Consider the following 18,161-nt stretch of genomic DNA (forward strand, 5'->3'; position numbering starts at 1 on the left):
AGGATCATAACCAAAGCCATATTTAATACAAGTAGCATTTATTGGATTTTTCAAACAAGGTAATTTTGTGAACTTCTGAATTGAAGAAAGTATACGATATGCAACAGAACCTTAGCCTTTTCACGATTTAATTGCTAGCCGTTTTGTTTGACCTAGCTGTTTCGGTTAAGTTAAACAAAAAGTAGACAAGCGAAGGTATGGGCTTATATCCCTCAATTTATGTTTTCAAAAAAATAGTTAAGCCCGATTTAATTTACAAACATTCACTTCGTCTCAGAGGGTGACACAATTTTTTTGCGTTTCCACGATTACTAATTATTTATTTTTAAATAAAAGGAGCCAAAGACGTAAATCATTAAAGTCAACAAATAACACTTTATTTCATTTAAAATTATCTATAATTTATTGATTTAGAAAACAAGTGTGTGAAGAAGTTTCTCTTTATTATTACCAAATTTGACAAAGCATTTACATATTTTATAATCTTCCAACTTAAGCTAGGCTCCACGTAACAAGGGAGGTGAAGATTGAGAGCGCGGATAGCATTTAATTAAGCTATTGTAAATAGACAAAATTTGAGACAAAAATTCTTTGAAGCTTTTGTAGGTCCTAAAGTGTGAATAATATTCTAAACTGTATGCTAACTGATACACAAATTTGTTTTAAGTGTATGCTAACTGATACACAAATTTGTTTGATTTACATCTTACAAAATTCATTTTGGAAATTCTCTTTATCAAATTACAAAATACATTAATATTGTAACTATTCCAATTCTATATTTTGAACACTGTTTCTACTCCATTACCATATCCCCTATCAATGCAACACCTTTATTTTGCTTGCTCCACCTGCATATAACACACCCATATCAAGAACCAGTTGAAATTAGCGCTGGAGATTAAAATTTTGGTGACCATATATAGCAAACCACATTGCTGCAAATGTTTTATGCTCTAGAATGCAGCACTCAAACTGTACAGTGTTCACCATCTCAATCCTTCGCGGAAGCTATGTAGAACCGACACCAAGTCAGTGTTGGACATCAAGACAGTGTTTGTATGCTTCAAAGCGTGAAAGACAGATAGATACTAATTATCCTATTTGGATTTTCACTTTAGAATATCTACTAATGGATGAAGACATTTACAAGCTAATGTTTCACTTTGATTCGAGAATATTCCTAGCTTTTGAAAATTTGAACTAATTTTCTGTCCTAAGTGATCAGATCAGACTCCTGCCCATCAGAAAAAAAGGGAATTCGATTCGGTTTTCAAAATCCATAATGAAAATAAACTTTTGTAATCATATAGAAGTGTCTTTCTACTAATTCCATCAGAAAAAAGTGTCTTTCTTACCTTATCTTCATATAGAAGTGTCTTTCTTTGCTATAAGCCTTATGTGTTTGGTATTTTTTGAGTGCAGAGAGGTTGTTTACACTGCTTTTATGTCACACATAGTAGGAAGAAATATCATGTACAATTTGCACACAAATTTTTTAAATTTGTGACACTTAACTGTTTCAAGAATCTCTAAAAAACTCTGAGGTTACCAGTTCAATCCGTTGTCATGAAGAGAACAACAATAACTCTTGATATACCATAAACATATCTCAAGCTTTATAGTTAGACAATAAGATCACCTTTCCATTATCTTTGACTCACAAAAAATTGACAGTAACATATCAGCCTCAATAGACTTCACATAATCACCGTATTTTCTTGTTCCGCCACTTCTTCCAATCACAACTAATAAAGAACAATTTAATTTTTATTGAACACAACCTGATCTCCAACTATTAACATGTTCAGTTTTGAAAGGCCTATTTTAGCATTCCAGGTTCAATAGGACTCATATAACTTATAAGCTGCTTTGTTTCCATGCTTTAAACACCTTATTCTCTGCAACAAGTAGTGCAATATAACAAACAATGAGAGAAAATCATTATCGTACAAGAAACTACTATTTAAAAAATTCATTCAACAACATTACTAAGTTTATTTCAACTTTTAAGCACTTCGTTCAAAAGTTTATCCAATGTCAATGTTCCAGAAACCTTGCTGAAGAAGCAAAGTTTAATATAGAATTCAATACTTGCTAGTGTATCTAGCAATAGTATTAGGAAAATCAATAATAAATAATAAATTGATCTCAACATTTGCGTGAGTAGTAAATAATAATCCCATGCTTGAGATACAAATTCATTGACTAAGTTTCTACATAAACCGGAAGCTCAAATAATTACTACCTTTATACGATAATTGTAGAGTACTATGAACAATATATACATTAATTATTTAATAATTATTTTGCACTAATCACACTAGATTAGTGTATACAGCAATTAAGGCAATTAAGCTAATAATTGACAGACAAATAGAATGACCATATCAATCCCAAACTATCATTTAGTCGTAGACATAGGTACAATTGGCCAAATTTCGCTATTCAGCATTGTGTATTCCTTGTTTGTGTTTATCGTTTGATTAGCCTTTTGTACCAAGTTGCTACTCTAACAGTAGAGAAATCATACATTAGTCTTTGACTTTTGCTTTTCTTGTTTAAAGTTTAACTTTTGCTCTTTAGCTGAATAATGACTTTTTACTGAGATGATTTTCAGCAATTGAAGAAAAAATTAAGTTTTAAACATTAGCTGAAGTATCCTAATTAATAAGAGTCGAGTAACTTGAATCCACTAAAAACAAATGGTGAATTTAAAAGAACATAAGATCTATGTGATTCTCTCAGTGAGACAAATTTATATACATGAGCAAGAGTCAAGTCAGATTATTAGTGAGTAGTGATCCTTTGTCTAGTCTCCGATGCCGAGGTTCAGTGTTTTTTAAGCCTTCACTAAATCTACTTTTGGATTTGGTGATGTATCTAAGTGAAAGTTGATGCATAAAACAAGAAGCGAATATTTGTACATGATCAAAAAATTGTAAAACACGTACCAGCGAGGCTTGATCATAAAATTAGTCATCCATCAATCACAAAAATATCGAATCAAAATTTGATTAGTACTAACCAAGTAGAAGCATGGTAAATTCTAATCAGATCGAATAAGAACAAAATAACATGGTGAATTCGGAGAGATAAAACCTGACAGCGTTGACGGTGATCGAGTTTTATTGCAGCCACGGCCTCACAATCGAAGTTGAACTGATCTTTGCAGCCCCTTGTTTGGGAGATGGTTGGAGGGTATTTTTAGGTTTAATTGTGTGGCCTAGGTTAGTTTTACCGAGGACCCACGATGGGCGCCATATGTACTTGCAGAAGTACGATTCTATGAAACTAGGGTTTCATTTTCAGTTTGTTTAGGTCATGCCTTGAGAAAGTTATCAAGCGGGTATTTATAGTTGTAATTGGGCCTATTTATCCCCTAACTTAGGCAGGAAGTCAGCTGGGCTTGGATCAGCACTCGACGCTTCTAGCTGCTTCTAGAAGGCCTCAAAGGCGATGCTCGCGTGTAGGCTTGCCTAGGGGCTTAATAGTATAATTTTACTAATTCAAATTTCCGTATCTTTTAAAAATTCTTGATAATGCTTTCTAAAATTTATCATTGAATCCTACAAAGGTACATATTCATTAACCGTAACAATACATATGAATCGTATTTAAAGATTTATGCAAATCATTATCAACGTATGTGAATGCCGAAACAAACAACCAACCATGTAACGTGCAAAATCACCACGAAAAAAAAATACTTGAAACAACTTATAACGACATATACTTAGTTGACGACAACATAAAAAATTGATTTTTCATTGCATTTTGAATAATAAGAGGATAATGTAAACGATTTGATATTAAGGGTAAAATTTGAAACACTACTTGCACAACAAAGAGGCTTGCCAAACAACAAAAAGACTTAATAGCAGTTCAGAGCAAAAGTAGCCATCAAAACAGTTCTGAAACACCAGACATAGAAAAAAAATACTTCTAAAAACATTTTCCCCGACAACAAATCTCATGGGAGGGACAAACACATGATTGTTTATCTTTCTCTTGATTCAGGATTTGAGTTTTTTGATCTGAAACCTACCCATGGAAACTAAAGTAAACCATGCACCCAAGATGATGTCATAAAAATCTTGTAATGCAGCCAATCCTTTGGTCAAAAATATGCTCTCATTAATCCTCTCCACTCTGATTTCGAACTCGTTGTTATTCTTATTGGTCAACACAACATATCTATCAATTTCATCTGCAAAATCAGACTCAAAATAGTTGGGAATCATCACCGCACCCTGTATCCATACAAAAGAATATAATTATTCAATAAACTAACGCAATCGACTTCAAATTCCACTGTGTATGTCATATACTTCAACCGCAGGGAATTGATAATCTTGTCAACCTCTAGGATTGGCACTACTAGAAACTGTCGAATTACCTGCGGATTTTCCTGCGGAAATATATCCGCAGGAATACCTGAGGATTTTCATGCGGATATGGTTATATTGTGGTCCTTTCCTGCGGATTCTCCCACCGCAAGAAAATCCGCAGGTAACTGTAACTTTTGCTGAGGATTTTGTTGCGAAAATGTGTTGGTCACTTTTCCTGCGGAATTTCCTGCGGATTTGTTTAATTTCTTCATGAATTTTTTTTTGACAGAATTTCTTCATGAAATTTTAAAAATTGAAAGATTTTGAGTAGATTATTTTTTTTTCTTTACATTGTGAACATGGACCCTATAATATTAAATTTAAGTTCAAATAAAATATCAAACTATTTTTGTCGATTGTGATTATTTTTTAATACATATTCAATGATAATATAAGGATCTATTTAAATATTTTTCATTGGAGTCCTTATTAGTGTATTGGCAACAATAGACTTCTATAAAAACAATTGGAAGAGATAATTGAGTTTTTTTATCCAAATAAAAAAGATACACATTTACTAACTTACACCTTATGTTTTTTTGGTTGGTTTAAATCAGCAAAACCTCATCATAAATATATATAAATATAAACATATACTATTATTTTTAGATAAAAAAACTCAAAGTGTCACAAAAAGAAAAAGAAGAGAAAACTCAGTTTATCGTTGTTCTCTCTCTCACCGTTCCACCGCCGCTCCACCGCCGTTCCACAAGCGTTCGAACACCGCTCATCTCCCTTCCAGCAACGCAAAGCTTCAAGAAATTTTTTGCTCAAATCAAATTTGTGTTTGCTCAAGTTGAAGTTGCGTTCTCGTAGAATTTGTTCAAACTCGTGGTCTTTTAAGCTCGGATTTGTGGTCTCTTACTCTCTGATTGGTGAGTTTCATGATTCTAGTTTGTTAATTTGATCTAATCTATGAGTTTTAGGTTTTAGATTACTTTCATTATTCAACTGAATTTGATGATGAGTTTCTGATTTGTGATTTTCATGATCCTAATTGTGAGTTTAATCTAATTTGAGTTTTAGGTTTTAGATTCTTACCGACGATGATGACGAGCTTTTCATTCGAGGAAATAGGTAATTCATTCATTACTTAGTAAAAATTGAATTTTGGAGAAGGCACATAAAGTGTTTGATGAAATGATTGTGAGAAATTTATTTAATTAGTCTACTGTTGTTTACTTAGTTTACTGTTATGCCAAATCTCAGGTTCAATTTGCTCCTAAACAGGCTTCAAACAAGCTTCATTGCCTTGTTACTTAATTTATTTCAATTCAATTTTCTGTGTCAATCAAGTTCCTATTTAATTTTGTTTGTTAACCTTTGTTATAATATTCGTGAATATGCTTTCTCTTTTCTCTTTCTCCTGGTGTTGTGATGCTCATATTTAGCTTTTTCTGTTGTTTGAATTAGGTTCTTTGTTTGTCTAGCTTTGATTTTAGTAAATTTCTGAACATGTGTTAATATCATTATACATTTTTCACCCCCTTTTTTCACTCTTTTTAATTCATTTTGTACCTTTGATGTGCTTTATATTGAAATTGGGTTTCTGCAGGCAAACCCTATGAATCTGAAGGGGCAGTGTCATGAGCTTCTTGCTGCTAAGCAGGTGATTACTTGCTGTTGTTATACTTAGATGCATTTTGGTGGGTTCTTTATGTAGAATTGGATTTGAATGGCTAATATAATAGTGACAATGTCGGGGACTAATTTTATAGAGCTTTTGCTTGCATAAGGTTTAAGGTTTGATATTGTGTTTTTGATGTGTTGTGATGTTAATTAGGATTATGGATGCTCCATAGACATTGTGAAATCCCCATTTCTTGTACAAGAATGGAAAGTGTCACGTAACGATGAAGTTCCTCAAAGAGAAACTCTCAGGCTTGATATGATTCAAGCTTCCAAGTCTCAATATTATGATGCTGATATAATCATTTTCAACACAGGATACTGGTGGAATCATGAAAAGACAAAAAATGGGTAAAAAACAATTCTGCTAAGACAATATTCTTTTATTATTAATAAGTAGTTCAAAGGCTAACTACTATCAATTTTCATTCTTGCAGTAGAAACTATTTTCAGCAAGGTAATCATGTCTATGACAGATTAGAAGTTTCTGAAGCATTACAACAAGCATTTAAGACATGGGCTAAGTGGGTTGATTCCACAGTTGATAGCAAGCACCACTACTACAGAAATGAGTTTTTACATCAGTTGAAAAGCACTTTTCGCATCAGGTGGCAACTGATGTAAACTGATATGATGTGGTATGTTCACATCTTTTCACATCAGGTACGAACTGATGTGAAATCTTTTTTTCCACATCAGGCCATTATTGCACTGATGTGGTACGCTCTCTTTAAAATTTAACAGCAGGGTTTTCACATCAGTTTTATGATAGACACTGAAGTTAAACATGTATACTTCACATCAGTCCTTTTACCCACTGATGTGAAATCCAAAAAAAATTAAAAAAAAATGTTTTTTTTAACTGCTTACCAGATCAGCTTGAGACCTCTTTCCTTTTATATTAAAAATAAGAAAAAAAAAATTATGGATATTTTTATGCTACATCAATATTTTTTATATAAAAAAGTACATGCATATATAAATACAATCAAAGAAGTTATATTATACACTACAAGAAATCTAAACATTTATAAATTATCCTTCAAAATATTTAAATTTAATAATTAAAATAATTTTAAAGTTGTGGAACATTTATAAATTATCCTTCAATACAACAGCAAAACAAAACTCTAAACATTTATAAATTATCCTTCAATACAACAGCAAAACAAAACTTTAAATAGATATATTTTGTACTCAGTTAATATATTTTATGTTTCTACATAGATATAATGGATGCTTTACCAAAACTTCATATTATATCCATATGACCAAGTCATATACTTATGCAAATTGCTAAAGTAGGAAATATTGTTACCTTCATATTTTCCAATCATGACCCTTGTATTGTAGCGTTAGCATTAGGGCCTATAACTGGACTATTTTTAAGCAACACAATCCCTTGCCTTGCAGCTTCACGAGCTAACTCTTGATTCTCTGGAGTGCAGACATCCTTTGGACCAAGACGCATCAATGTTGCGAAATTGTCCGATACAACATTGTTAATGGATGCTTCATCCACAAGCGCTTGCTTTACTGCCCCTCCTGTATATTGGCCAAGATACCTTCCACGGTCCAAATCTAAACCTTCACGAAATCAAAATTTACATACAACCAAGATAAGTAAACAACTAGAACAGCAACCCAGTCCGATAGTAAAAAGATACAAAAAACACAAACAAGAGATATTTGATCACATAGTTTGGCCCATTTTGCCTATATTTCAGAATTCAGAGTGGCTGGCTGGCTGGATCACATAGTACGACCAATAACTTTGCAATTAACTAACACAAAATGATTGATAATCCAACAATTTTCATTGGAATATGTAAGTACATTTAAAGTAAACATAGCTTGCTGACAGAAAATTCAAAAGTATATAAACTAAAACCCCTTTGTATTCGACTAATATCTAATTAAGTCTTTTAATAGTTTGCTATCAAGTACTTTGCCTAAAATACTAGCAGGGTTCACTAACCAAATCATTTGTATGAAAAACAATAATCCAAAAAACAGAGAAACCATTCATTCAACCAAATAATATCAAAACAACAAACACATTACAGCAGCTGACACAGGGTTCTAAACATATGTCATAAAAATTGTAGTTGAGTCACAATCCTTGATATCAAGAGTTAAGGTCAAATGAGGCCAATGGCAATTCAATCAGTGTAGGGTTGAGTTTTCCACAACTTAAAAAACTATTACAAAGGGGTTAATTGTTAAATTAGGCCAATGCCAATTCAATCAGTTTGCAATCAGTGTAAAGGGAAAGAAACAAACCAGAGAAGCTGGGGCGTTGTCATCAATGAAAGGTGGTGCTAAACTTATAAACGAAGCCTCGCCAACACCAACCAGCCTATACAATAATGATGGCATAAATAAAAGAATAAGGCAGCCGCCGTGAAGAGTATGAACCCTAATTAGAGAGAGAGAGAGAGAGAGAGAGAGAGAGAGAGAGAGAGAGAGAGAGAGAGAGAACTCACCAATTGAGCTTCGACGGGATTCTTTGAGAGTTCGATTGAGGTCCGTGAGGTAGGTAGATTGCAAATGGTGGTTTTTGTTTGAGAGTGAAAAAGTGGATTGAGGTTCTCGATTGATATTCGGTTGAATACGTTTTTGTTTGAGAGTTGGATTGTGTGGATACGTTATAAACCGAGGAAATTAACTCACCTTCAAAAGAACTAGCCTCAAACCCTTCCATTGCATTTTATAGAAACCTTATCATACACTCTACAATCAATAGTGTAGGTAGGTCAATAACATCAAAATCTTCAACATTAAATCATAATCACTGACATCAAAATTAATATCCGCATCAATGCCACTGCTACCCCAGCTTGATCATACGCCCTAAAAATCAACCATACAACAAAAATTTAAATTAAATAAAAAAAAATCAATCCATGAAAAATGTTTAGCATTTAAAAAAAATTATTAATGAACTCCAAAGAACATAACCAACCACAAATATACCATTGGATCAGAAAGTGTGGTTTGGATCTAACCTTGGGATTAAATTCCCTATGACTCCTACTATTCAGTTTCAAGAGTGGATTACGTCCACAATTTTGGATATGAATGGCCAAGTTAGTGCTCCGGTTGTTGCCATAGCCTATACAATCTGGCATGCTAGAAACATCAGCATATATGAGAACCGAGATTTACCTGAGGAAGAAATCATTAAGCGCGCGCAAACATGCATGGAGGAGTATCAGTAAGCTAACAATGGTCTTCAAAATGTCAGATCTAGTCAGATGGGTAGTGAGAATAACCCATTTCAGACCTATAATAACAACAATTTGTTCAATTTAAATTCGTGCAGTTGGGTTATTGCGAGATGCAACGCAAGCTTGAAGGAGAACGGTATTTGAAGAATCGGCGTAGCTTTTTGAGATGACAGCAGGAGTCCCATGGCTGCTGCAACTTGGAAAATTGACGGCTTCAGGAGCCCGGTAGTGGCGGACGCAGTGGCGCTATATAGAACAATGGTCATTTCAGCGGAATGCTGCTTCACTGCAATACGCTTTGAAGGTGTGGATTGAGGAAATTCCAACCATGACTTTGTACAACATTTATTCTAGTTCTTAATAATGTCTTTTTGTTTCAAAAAAAAAGTTAAGAATCTCACTTTACCTCTATGCCACGTTCAAGGCCATCACAAAGTTAAGGATATTAATTTCAAGGATATTAATTGAACAGTTCTATCCATACTGAGTATACTTCCCCTACACAAGAAGGAACGAAAATATGATCATAAACACCTTGAACACATATGATACATAAATGAATTCATAATTTGAAAAGTGAACAGAAAAATATAAGGAATCAATTGAAAAGGCACCAAAGTATTTACACTTTTTAAGCGAAGTAAGAATCAGAACATAACAAAAATAAGATAAATCAAGTTGATCCATTACTACTACAATTTATGGTAAGCATAAACTGAACTACAACAACACAAACATAATAAGTCACAAACAGAAGATGAACATATGAACAAAACCACAAACTACCTCAAAAAGTCTAAGTATCGAAAACTTGACAAAAACACAATTATATTACACTTCAATATAATCAATATATGAAAATAGTGAGCACAAATCCCTTGTAAGATTGAAATAGAGAAAATAGAGATGAAAGATGAACATTATGTTAGAAGGATCAAAGTAGTCAATAGAACAAAAAACTAGGGCGTTGAATGAATTAAACAATGGAAAAACTAGTGCACTAAACTCTCATTTATCATTAATATTAACCTACTCTTCGTTAAAAACTAGACAACCCAAGTTATAGAGGAACTTGATTGTAAAAATTGGATACTATGGATAGGCATTAAAAAGAATAAACACGAACAAGATAATAAGATATGTTCTTATCATATAAAGGTAGCTACCAATTTATGAAATGAAACACTAAAGACGAGGGAGCAGTTGAGCACAATAAAAATGCACATTACTTATTCATTAAACAAGGACCAGGTATCTCTACTATCAGCCAAGTGACAAACAAACTTTTAGTTGTCATCGCAGAACCAAACTGAGACTAAATAAAAACCAATTCACTCGAAATTATTAAACATCAAATCATCTTTTTATAATAACTTATGAAAACAGCTAATGACATATCCATATGCTGTTTTCAGCTTATGTCCACAAGTTCTACATAACAGCTTATGAAAACAGCTTATAAATTATACAAAAATATTTTGAATTTTTTTTGGCTTGTGTTATGGAATAGCTTATTGCTTATGCTATAAGCTGCAAAATAGGTTTATTATCATTAAAAAATAAATCACCAAAATCAGCTCAAATATGGGACAGAAATTCACATCTAAGCATTCAGAAACAAATCACAAACGGATTAAAGACCAGACAAAATCAAAATCTTAGATCTAAGAAACAAACGAAACGAATAGAGACACGTGAATCGTGAAAGTCACTTAATAAAATAAAACGTGGGTATGAAAACCACTATCACTTCATTACATAGCAACAAACAGTGAGATCTAACAATAATTTCGAAAACACCAAATCTTAGATCGAAGAAACGAACGACTCAAACAATAAATTGAGTGAGCGGTAAAAGAACGCTACCTGGGAATCAAAAAAACGACGGCCACGCGGGATTGAAAGAAGAAACGGTGGAGATGGAGATAAAACAACTGCATGTGAAGGCATCCAATTTAATTTTGGTTATATGAGCTTCGACGGAGTTCGATTGCAAGAACGGTTGTTTTTGTTTGAGAGTTGATGAAGCGATGATACAATTGTGTGGATGCGTTTTAGGGATAGGGGAATGGATAAGGGAAAAGTGAAAATTTGTTTTCACATCAGACAGTTTTCACCCACTGATGTAAAAATAAGTTAGCCAAAGTTTTCACTTAAATTGCAAAAATGCCACCGCGTGTTTTTCCCTTCATCTCAATTATGCACTGATGTAAATGGTATATGCTATTAGGAATTCCCTTCATTTGCTTATGCCAACTGATGTTAAAACTCACACTATGCATCTTTCCCTTCAGATATTTTCTGTGCTGATGTGAAAACTAAAATCCCCTTGATGTTAAATGTGTATTTTGTAGTAGTGCACACGTACAAGGTTCTTTTTCACTGGATTTTCAGCTTCTCACTACAAGCAAGAAGAATGTGTACTTCTACTTCGTTTTATTTTTACATCTTGTCTCTATTATGTAGTTAAGTAATTGATTCTTTGGCTGAAATTTGCAGAGGGGGGCAGGGGAACTCTGGAGGTAAATGTGATGGGGAGAGACAACCCATTACAAATGAAAGCTATCTTGCAGCATATCCATTGACAATGGGAATTGTCGAAGATGTTATATGTGTGTGATCCATTATAGGAAGTATGTTAGGTGGTGTTGGTGTACCAAACTTTTGAGAAGGATGAGACATTATCAATCGGGGTTTTATATTTTGTTGTATGTTTAGTTCAATTGTAAAACATTCTATTGAAATTTCAGTGTTTTTAAAGGCTATATTTTGTTGTATGACATTATCAAACGCTTTGAAGTGTATTATCTTTTATTAAATTAAATAAATTTAAATGCCTGGGCTACAGATTTACCAGCTTTTTTTTTTACCTGTTGAAAGCATTTCCTGCGGATATTCCTGCATCATTTGCTGCGGAAATACCTGCGGATTAGTTGCAGTAAACATGCTTACGGGCAGGTAAAACTGACCAAACTTTAGCTGCGGATTTAATGACATTTCCTGCGGATCCAAAAATCCTCAGGAAACAATTACCCACGAAGTTATTACCTGGGAACCAAAATCCTTGGCAAATTCCGCAGGAAACAGGTTTCCTGCGGAAATTTCAGTGTATTCCGCAGAAAATTCCGCAGGAAATTCGAGAGTTTCTAGTAGTGTGGGTTCCGGATCAAAGGTGCTACACACGGACATTGCAAAGAATTTATTAGAAAACATCAAAATAAACATCAATAGAGAAACTATCTAGAATGATATATATACCAGATAAGCAGTGATAGGAGCAAGGCTTCTACAGCACGATCAACCATGGTTGAATCAAATGTCAGGTATGCGACTACTGTATGAAGGGGAAAGGCAAGGCTAACTATCAAGATAACATGAAGATATATATATATATACACACACACACACACACAGTCTAGTGTAAGCACTATAGTGTGTGATTTAATTTGCATGGAAGCATGAAGAGCTATGTTGGAAAAAGGGGTTTGAGTCGAAGACTAGCAATAAGAGATGTGGATTTATGTGAGTTTTAATTTGTATGAAGACATATAGTGTCACAATTGCTTTTAAATGAGAAATTCAAACGATATTATGAATGATGATGTGAGGGAATGTTTGAATTTTAGATGAATGGATGATGATTAGGATAAGATTTTAGGAGTATTCAATTGCTTTTAAATGAGAAAGTCAAACGATATTATGAATGATGATGGGAGGAAATTTTTGAATTTCAAATGAATGGATGATGATTAGGATAAGAGTTTAAAGGTATTTAATGCGTGGCAAAGGGAGGGAAAAAATAGGGTTGGGGTTAGCTAGACATGTTAAGCTTTAATAATAGGAGATAAGAGATATACCGGTTAGACAATGATAGGAAAGCAAGTTTTCTACTGCACGATCGGCCATGGTTGAATAAAATATAAAGTATGCGACTACTGTGTGAAGGGGAAAGGCAAGCAATAAGAGATGTGCATTTATGCGAGTTTTAATTTGTATGGAGTCATAAAGAGTCATGCTGGGGAAATGGAACTGAGCGGGGGCAACATTAAACGCTTTAATGTTGATTTAAGAGGTGACAAAGGAGCATTTAATGCGTGACAAAGGAGCATTTTAAGAGATTGATTTTAAATGAGAATGTCAAACGATTCCCTTTAAATGAGGAGGGAATTTTCGAATTTGAAATGAATGGCAAAGGAGCATTTAATGCATGGCAAAGGGAGGGAAACAATTAGATTAAAATTAGGGTTGGGATAGCTAGAAGGGTTAAGCTTTAATAACAAGAGATATGACAAGATAAATACTTCGGAATTCAGCACAAGTTATAGAACATCTATCAAAGTTGTTTAGAACGAGTTGTTGAACTTCTACCAAGGTTGCAGGGGAAAGACTATGAAAGCTATATGACAATCAGGAATAACACCCCATAAGAAGTTTTAGGGTGCCACCCGTTGCATACCCTTTCCAACCACACATGGCAGTGCCACATAGACGGTTAACAACGATGTCAACGTGTCAATGAATACATGTTTTATAGAAGTGAGAACAATCTTGCTCCCAAAAAGTTCGTGTATATATTAACTACTAAAAACAAAGGTACAACGACTTGGAGCATATAATCGATTCTAAAAGACGCTCTGAAAAAGGTTAGGCATTGGTATCACAACCGAAAATACGTTAAGAAAATTTGACACAATGAGCAACTATACAATGGTCAATGATCAAACTTCAACTCTTAAATGAAGAAAAGGGATTGACACAACCATCATCATTGTGACGAAAAGCAAAGTACTTTAGAGCCAAGCAAGTTCATGTTGACAATATCAGAGAATTTGGAAATATCATAGTCCGACAAAAAAATATATTGTTACCAGAAAGTTCAAGAGACGTTCAAATGTGACATGAAAAGAAGAAGAATTTAAAGTGTTGGAAATGGATCGTCAGTGTTGGACATAGTGTGAAACAACATATTTTATAATCTTCCAGTGTAGGCTAGGCTCAACATAACAACGGAGGTAAAAATTGACAGTGCAGATAGCAGTTAATTAAGCTATTTTGAAAAGACAAAATTTGAGACAAAAAATCTTTGAAGCTTTTATAGGTGCTAAAGTGTGAATAATTTGTTAAAGTGTATGCTAACTGATACACAAAATTGTTAAAAATGAATGCTAACGGATACACAAATTTGTTTGATTTACTTCTTACAAAATATAAAAATTACATTAATATTGTAACTATTCCAATTCTATAGTTTTGATTGCTTCACCTGTTAGTGCATAGAACACACACATATCAAGAACCAACTGACATTAGCGCTGCAGATTAAAATTTTGGTGACCATATATAGCCAACCACATTGCTACAAATGTTTTATGCTCTAGAAATTGCAGTACTCTAACTGTACAGTGTGCACCATCTCAATCCTTCACAGAAGCTATGTAGATCCGACACCAAGTCAGTGTTGGACATTAACATAACAGTGACACATGTGATTGCATTTAATTACTTCAAATTTCTTAAATAATGTACGGTGTCTATGAGTATAGTGTCGTGTCTGGTGTTTGTATGCTTCAAAGCGTGAAAGACAGATATATACTAATTATCCTATTTGGATTTTCACTTTAGAATATCTACTAATTGATGAAGAGATTTACAAGCTAATCTTTCAGTTTGATTCTTGAATATTCTAAGCTTTTGAAAATTTGAACTACTTTCTGTTCTAAGTGATGAGATCAGACTATCGGAAATAAGGGGAGTTCCATTCGGTTTTCAAAACCCATAATGAAAATAAACTTTTATAAATGATAATCAGATATCTACCTTATCTTCATATAGAAGTGTCTTTCTTTGTTATAAGCCTTATGAGATTGGTATTATTTAAGTAGATAGGTTGTTTACACTGTTTTATGTCAAACATAGTAGGAAGAAATATCAAGTACAATATAGGCACAAATTTTTTAACTTTGTGACACTTAATTGTTCCATGAATCTCTATAAAACTCTGAGGTTACCAGTTCAAATTTTTGACATGAAGAGAACAACAATAACTCCGCATATATCATAAATATATCTCATGCTTTATAGTTAGACAATAAGATCACGATGTATTTCGTTCATTTATATCATATATGTATCATAAATATATTTCTTTATGTGTGTCTTGGTTACTTTTCTTTTATGTCATGTATTTCGTTCCTTCGAAAATTTAAATGCACGATGTAAGAATTATGAATTTTGTATGAATTATGTATGATTTATGAAATTTGAATGATTTATGTATGAATTAATGTTTAATAGTTGAAGTTTTTTGGTAATTAAAAAAGGTTATTATTTCTACCAAAAAATAAATAAATTCAAAAATCCATGAGTACCCATGAATATCCATCAATACCTCAATACCCTCGGGTTACCGGTATAGTGTGGTACCCACGCGGGTGCGGGGCGGGCATGGGTATCATATTTATCCAACGAGGCGGGGACGGGTATCATACTATCCGTACCCATAGATACCCATTGACATTCCTACTCCTAACCGTACAAACCAATTATGTAAGGATAAGTTAGGTTTCGATATTCGGGACATGATATCAGAGTCTATCGGGTCCATCGTTGGGCTTCCTCCATCGTCCACGCTTCAGGCGGGCTGAAGCGTGAGGGGGTGTGTTAGCGACCTACATTCGGTGGGATTTAGTCCCACATCGGATAGATATGATTCTGGATAAGAGTTTATAAGAAGAGGCACTCCTCACCGTACAAACCGGTTTTGTAAGGATGAATTAGGTTTCGATATTTGTGACATGAATGACATGAATATGTACATAAGTACTAGGGTACGATCTAGGAGCAACTAGGGTGCGATATATATACGATCTACGGTAGGGTGCGATATATATAGGATCTACGGCAGTACTAGGGTACGATCTAGGGTACGACGATCTACGTACGGTAGGGTGCGATATATACGATCTACGGTAGTACTAGGGTACGATCTAGGGTACGATATATATAAGTTACTAGGGTGCGATATATATAGATATTAACGAGATATTAACGATATAGATGTACTGTGGTACGATCTAGGGTAGGGTACGATCTAGGGTACGAATAGGATCTACGGCAGTACTAGGGTACGATCTAGGGTACGACGATCTACGTACGGTAGGGTGCGATATATACGATCTACGGTAGTACTAGGGTACGATCTAGGGTACGATATATATAAGTTACTAGGGTGCGATATATATAGATATTAACGAGATATTAACGATATAGATGTACTGTGGTACGATCTAGGGTAGGGTACGATCTAGGGTACGATATATATAAGTACTAGGGTGCGATATATATACGATCTACGGTAGGGTGCGATATATATACGATCTACGATAGTACTAGGGTACGATCTAGGGTACGATATATATAAGTACTAGGGTGCGATGATATATATAAGTACTAGGGTGCGATATATATAGATATTAACGAGATATTAACGATATAGATGTACTAGGGTACGATCTAGGGTATGATATATATACGATCTAGGGTAGTACTAGGGTGCGATAACGAGATATTACCGATATAGATGTACTAGGGTACGATCTAGGGTACGATATATATACGATCTAGGGTAGTACTAGGGTACGATCTAGAGTATGATATATATAAGTACTAGGGTGCGATATATATAGATATTAACGATATAGATATTAACGAGATATTAACGTCAAAGATATTAACGATATAGATATTAACGAGATATTAACGTCAAAAAAAATATAAACAACTTTGACTATACCAACAACTTTGACTCAGCCCCATTATGGAATGAAGTTTCTCACCGCACAAAATGGAATGAAGTTTCACCACACAAATCTAAAATCTTATAATTTTGTAATTTGTGTGACTTCCCAATTGTGTGACTTCCGGAATGAAGCTAATAACTAGAGACTATAAATAAAGTATGCAGTACTTCATTCCCATAGAATTTTCTTTTCTTGACTCAAGTTTTTCGGATTATTATGGTGTCTGGCGCATCGGGGATCGAGTGGTGGTGGAAATCCAAAGGAGTTTTGGAATAAAGTGTTCGGATGTTTAATTAGGCTCAGATGTGGTGACGAGAAGTTGAGGTTACGATCTACGGTAGTACTAGGGTACGATCTAGGGTACGATATATATAAGTACTAGGGTGCGATATATATAGATATTAACGAGATATTAACGATATAGATGTACTAGGGTCCGATCTAGGGTACGATGTATATAAGTACTAGGGTGCGATATATATACGATCTAGGGTAGTACTAGGGTACGATCTAGGGTATGATATATATAAGTACTAGGGTGCGATATATATAGATACTAACGAGATATTAACGATATAGATATTAACGAGATATTAACGTCAAAAAAAATACAAACAACTTTGACTATACAAACAACTTTGACTCAGCCCCATTATGGAATGAAGTTTCTCACCACACAAAATGGAATGAAGTTTCACCACACAAATCTAAAATCTTATAATTTGTAATTTGTGTGACTTCCCAATTGTGTGTTAATATCTTATAATTTGTAATTTGTGTGACTTCCCAATTGTGTGACTTCCGGAATGAAGTTAATAACTAGAGACTATAAATAAAGTGTGCAGTACTTCATTCCCATAGAATTTGCTTTTCTTGACTCAAGTTTTTCGGATTATTATGGTGTCTGGTGCATCGGGGATCGAGTGGTGGTGGAAATCCAAAGGAGTTTTGGAATAAAGTGTTCGGATGTTTAATTAGGCTCAGATGTGGTGACGAGAAGTTGAGGTTCTGTCTTTAGGGGTTTAGATCAGTTGAATGGTTTTTTAAAGGTGTTATGGTGAGCAGTAGTTATAGGTGATTGAATTTTGTTTTGATGGTTATATTTCTTATTG

General features: G+C 34.0%; 1 protein-coding gene and 2 long non-coding RNA genes across 8 annotated transcripts; 2 read left to right on the forward strand and 1 right to left on the reverse strand.

Annotated features, from left to right (window-relative positions):
• Positions 1 to 4,807: 4,807 nt before the first annotated feature.
• On the forward strand, positions 4,808 to 6,702 carry LOC146936740 (protein trichome birefringence-like 4). 2 transcript variants are annotated; one of them, XM_085751387.1, is made up of 5 exons: positions 4,811 to 5,266; positions 5,418 to 5,468; positions 5,947 to 6,000; positions 6,175 to 6,371; positions 6,458 to 6,702. In XM_085751387.1, exons 3-5 carry the CDS (start codon positions 5,956 to 5,958, stop codon positions 6,642 to 6,644), a joined length of 429 nt encoding a protein of 142 aa, XP_085607513.1. In that variant the 5' UTR covers positions 4,811 to 5,266; positions 5,418 to 5,468; positions 5,947 to 5,955; the 3' UTR covers positions 6,645 to 6,702. The 2 variants fall into 2 exon arrangements, with proteins under 2 accessions (XP_085607514.1, XP_085607513.1); XM_085751388.1 differs by lacking the exon at positions 5,418 to 5,468 and having other exon boundaries at positions 4,808 to 5,266.
• Positions 6,703 to 6,999: 297 nt separating this feature from the next.
• Positions 7,000 to 11,605, reverse strand: LOC146936741 (uncharacterized). Of its 5 annotated transcripts, XR_015030704.1 has the most exons (6): positions 11,117 to 11,605; positions 9,657 to 9,748; positions 9,189 to 9,536; positions 8,507 to 8,873; positions 8,304 to 8,379; positions 7,000 to 7,607 (listed from the first exon to the last, which is right to left on the reverse strand). It is a non-coding gene; the product is annotated as an uncharacterized LOC146936741 (long non-coding RNA). The 5 variants fall into 5 exon arrangements; XR_015030702.1 differs by having other exon boundaries at positions 8,507 to 9,536; XR_015030703.1 differs by having other exon boundaries at positions 9,189 to 9,748.
• A 4-nt stretch (positions 11,606 to 11,609) lies between these two features.
• LOC146936742 (uncharacterized) lies at positions 11,610 to 12,097 on the forward strand. The gene is made up of 2 exons (XR_015030706.1): positions 11,610 to 11,670; positions 11,750 to 12,097. It is a non-coding gene; the product is annotated as an uncharacterized LOC146936742 (long non-coding RNA).
• The last annotated feature ends 6,064 nt before the right edge of the window (positions 12,098 to 18,161 follow it).

Source organism: Medicago sativa, chromosome 3 (assembly GCF_051527215.1).
Source record: "Medicago sativa cultivar Bolivia chromosome 3, Bolivia_mono, whole genome shotgun sequence".
Taxonomy (NCBI): Eukaryota; Viridiplantae; Streptophyta; class Magnoliopsida; order Fabales; family Fabaceae; genus Medicago; species Medicago sativa.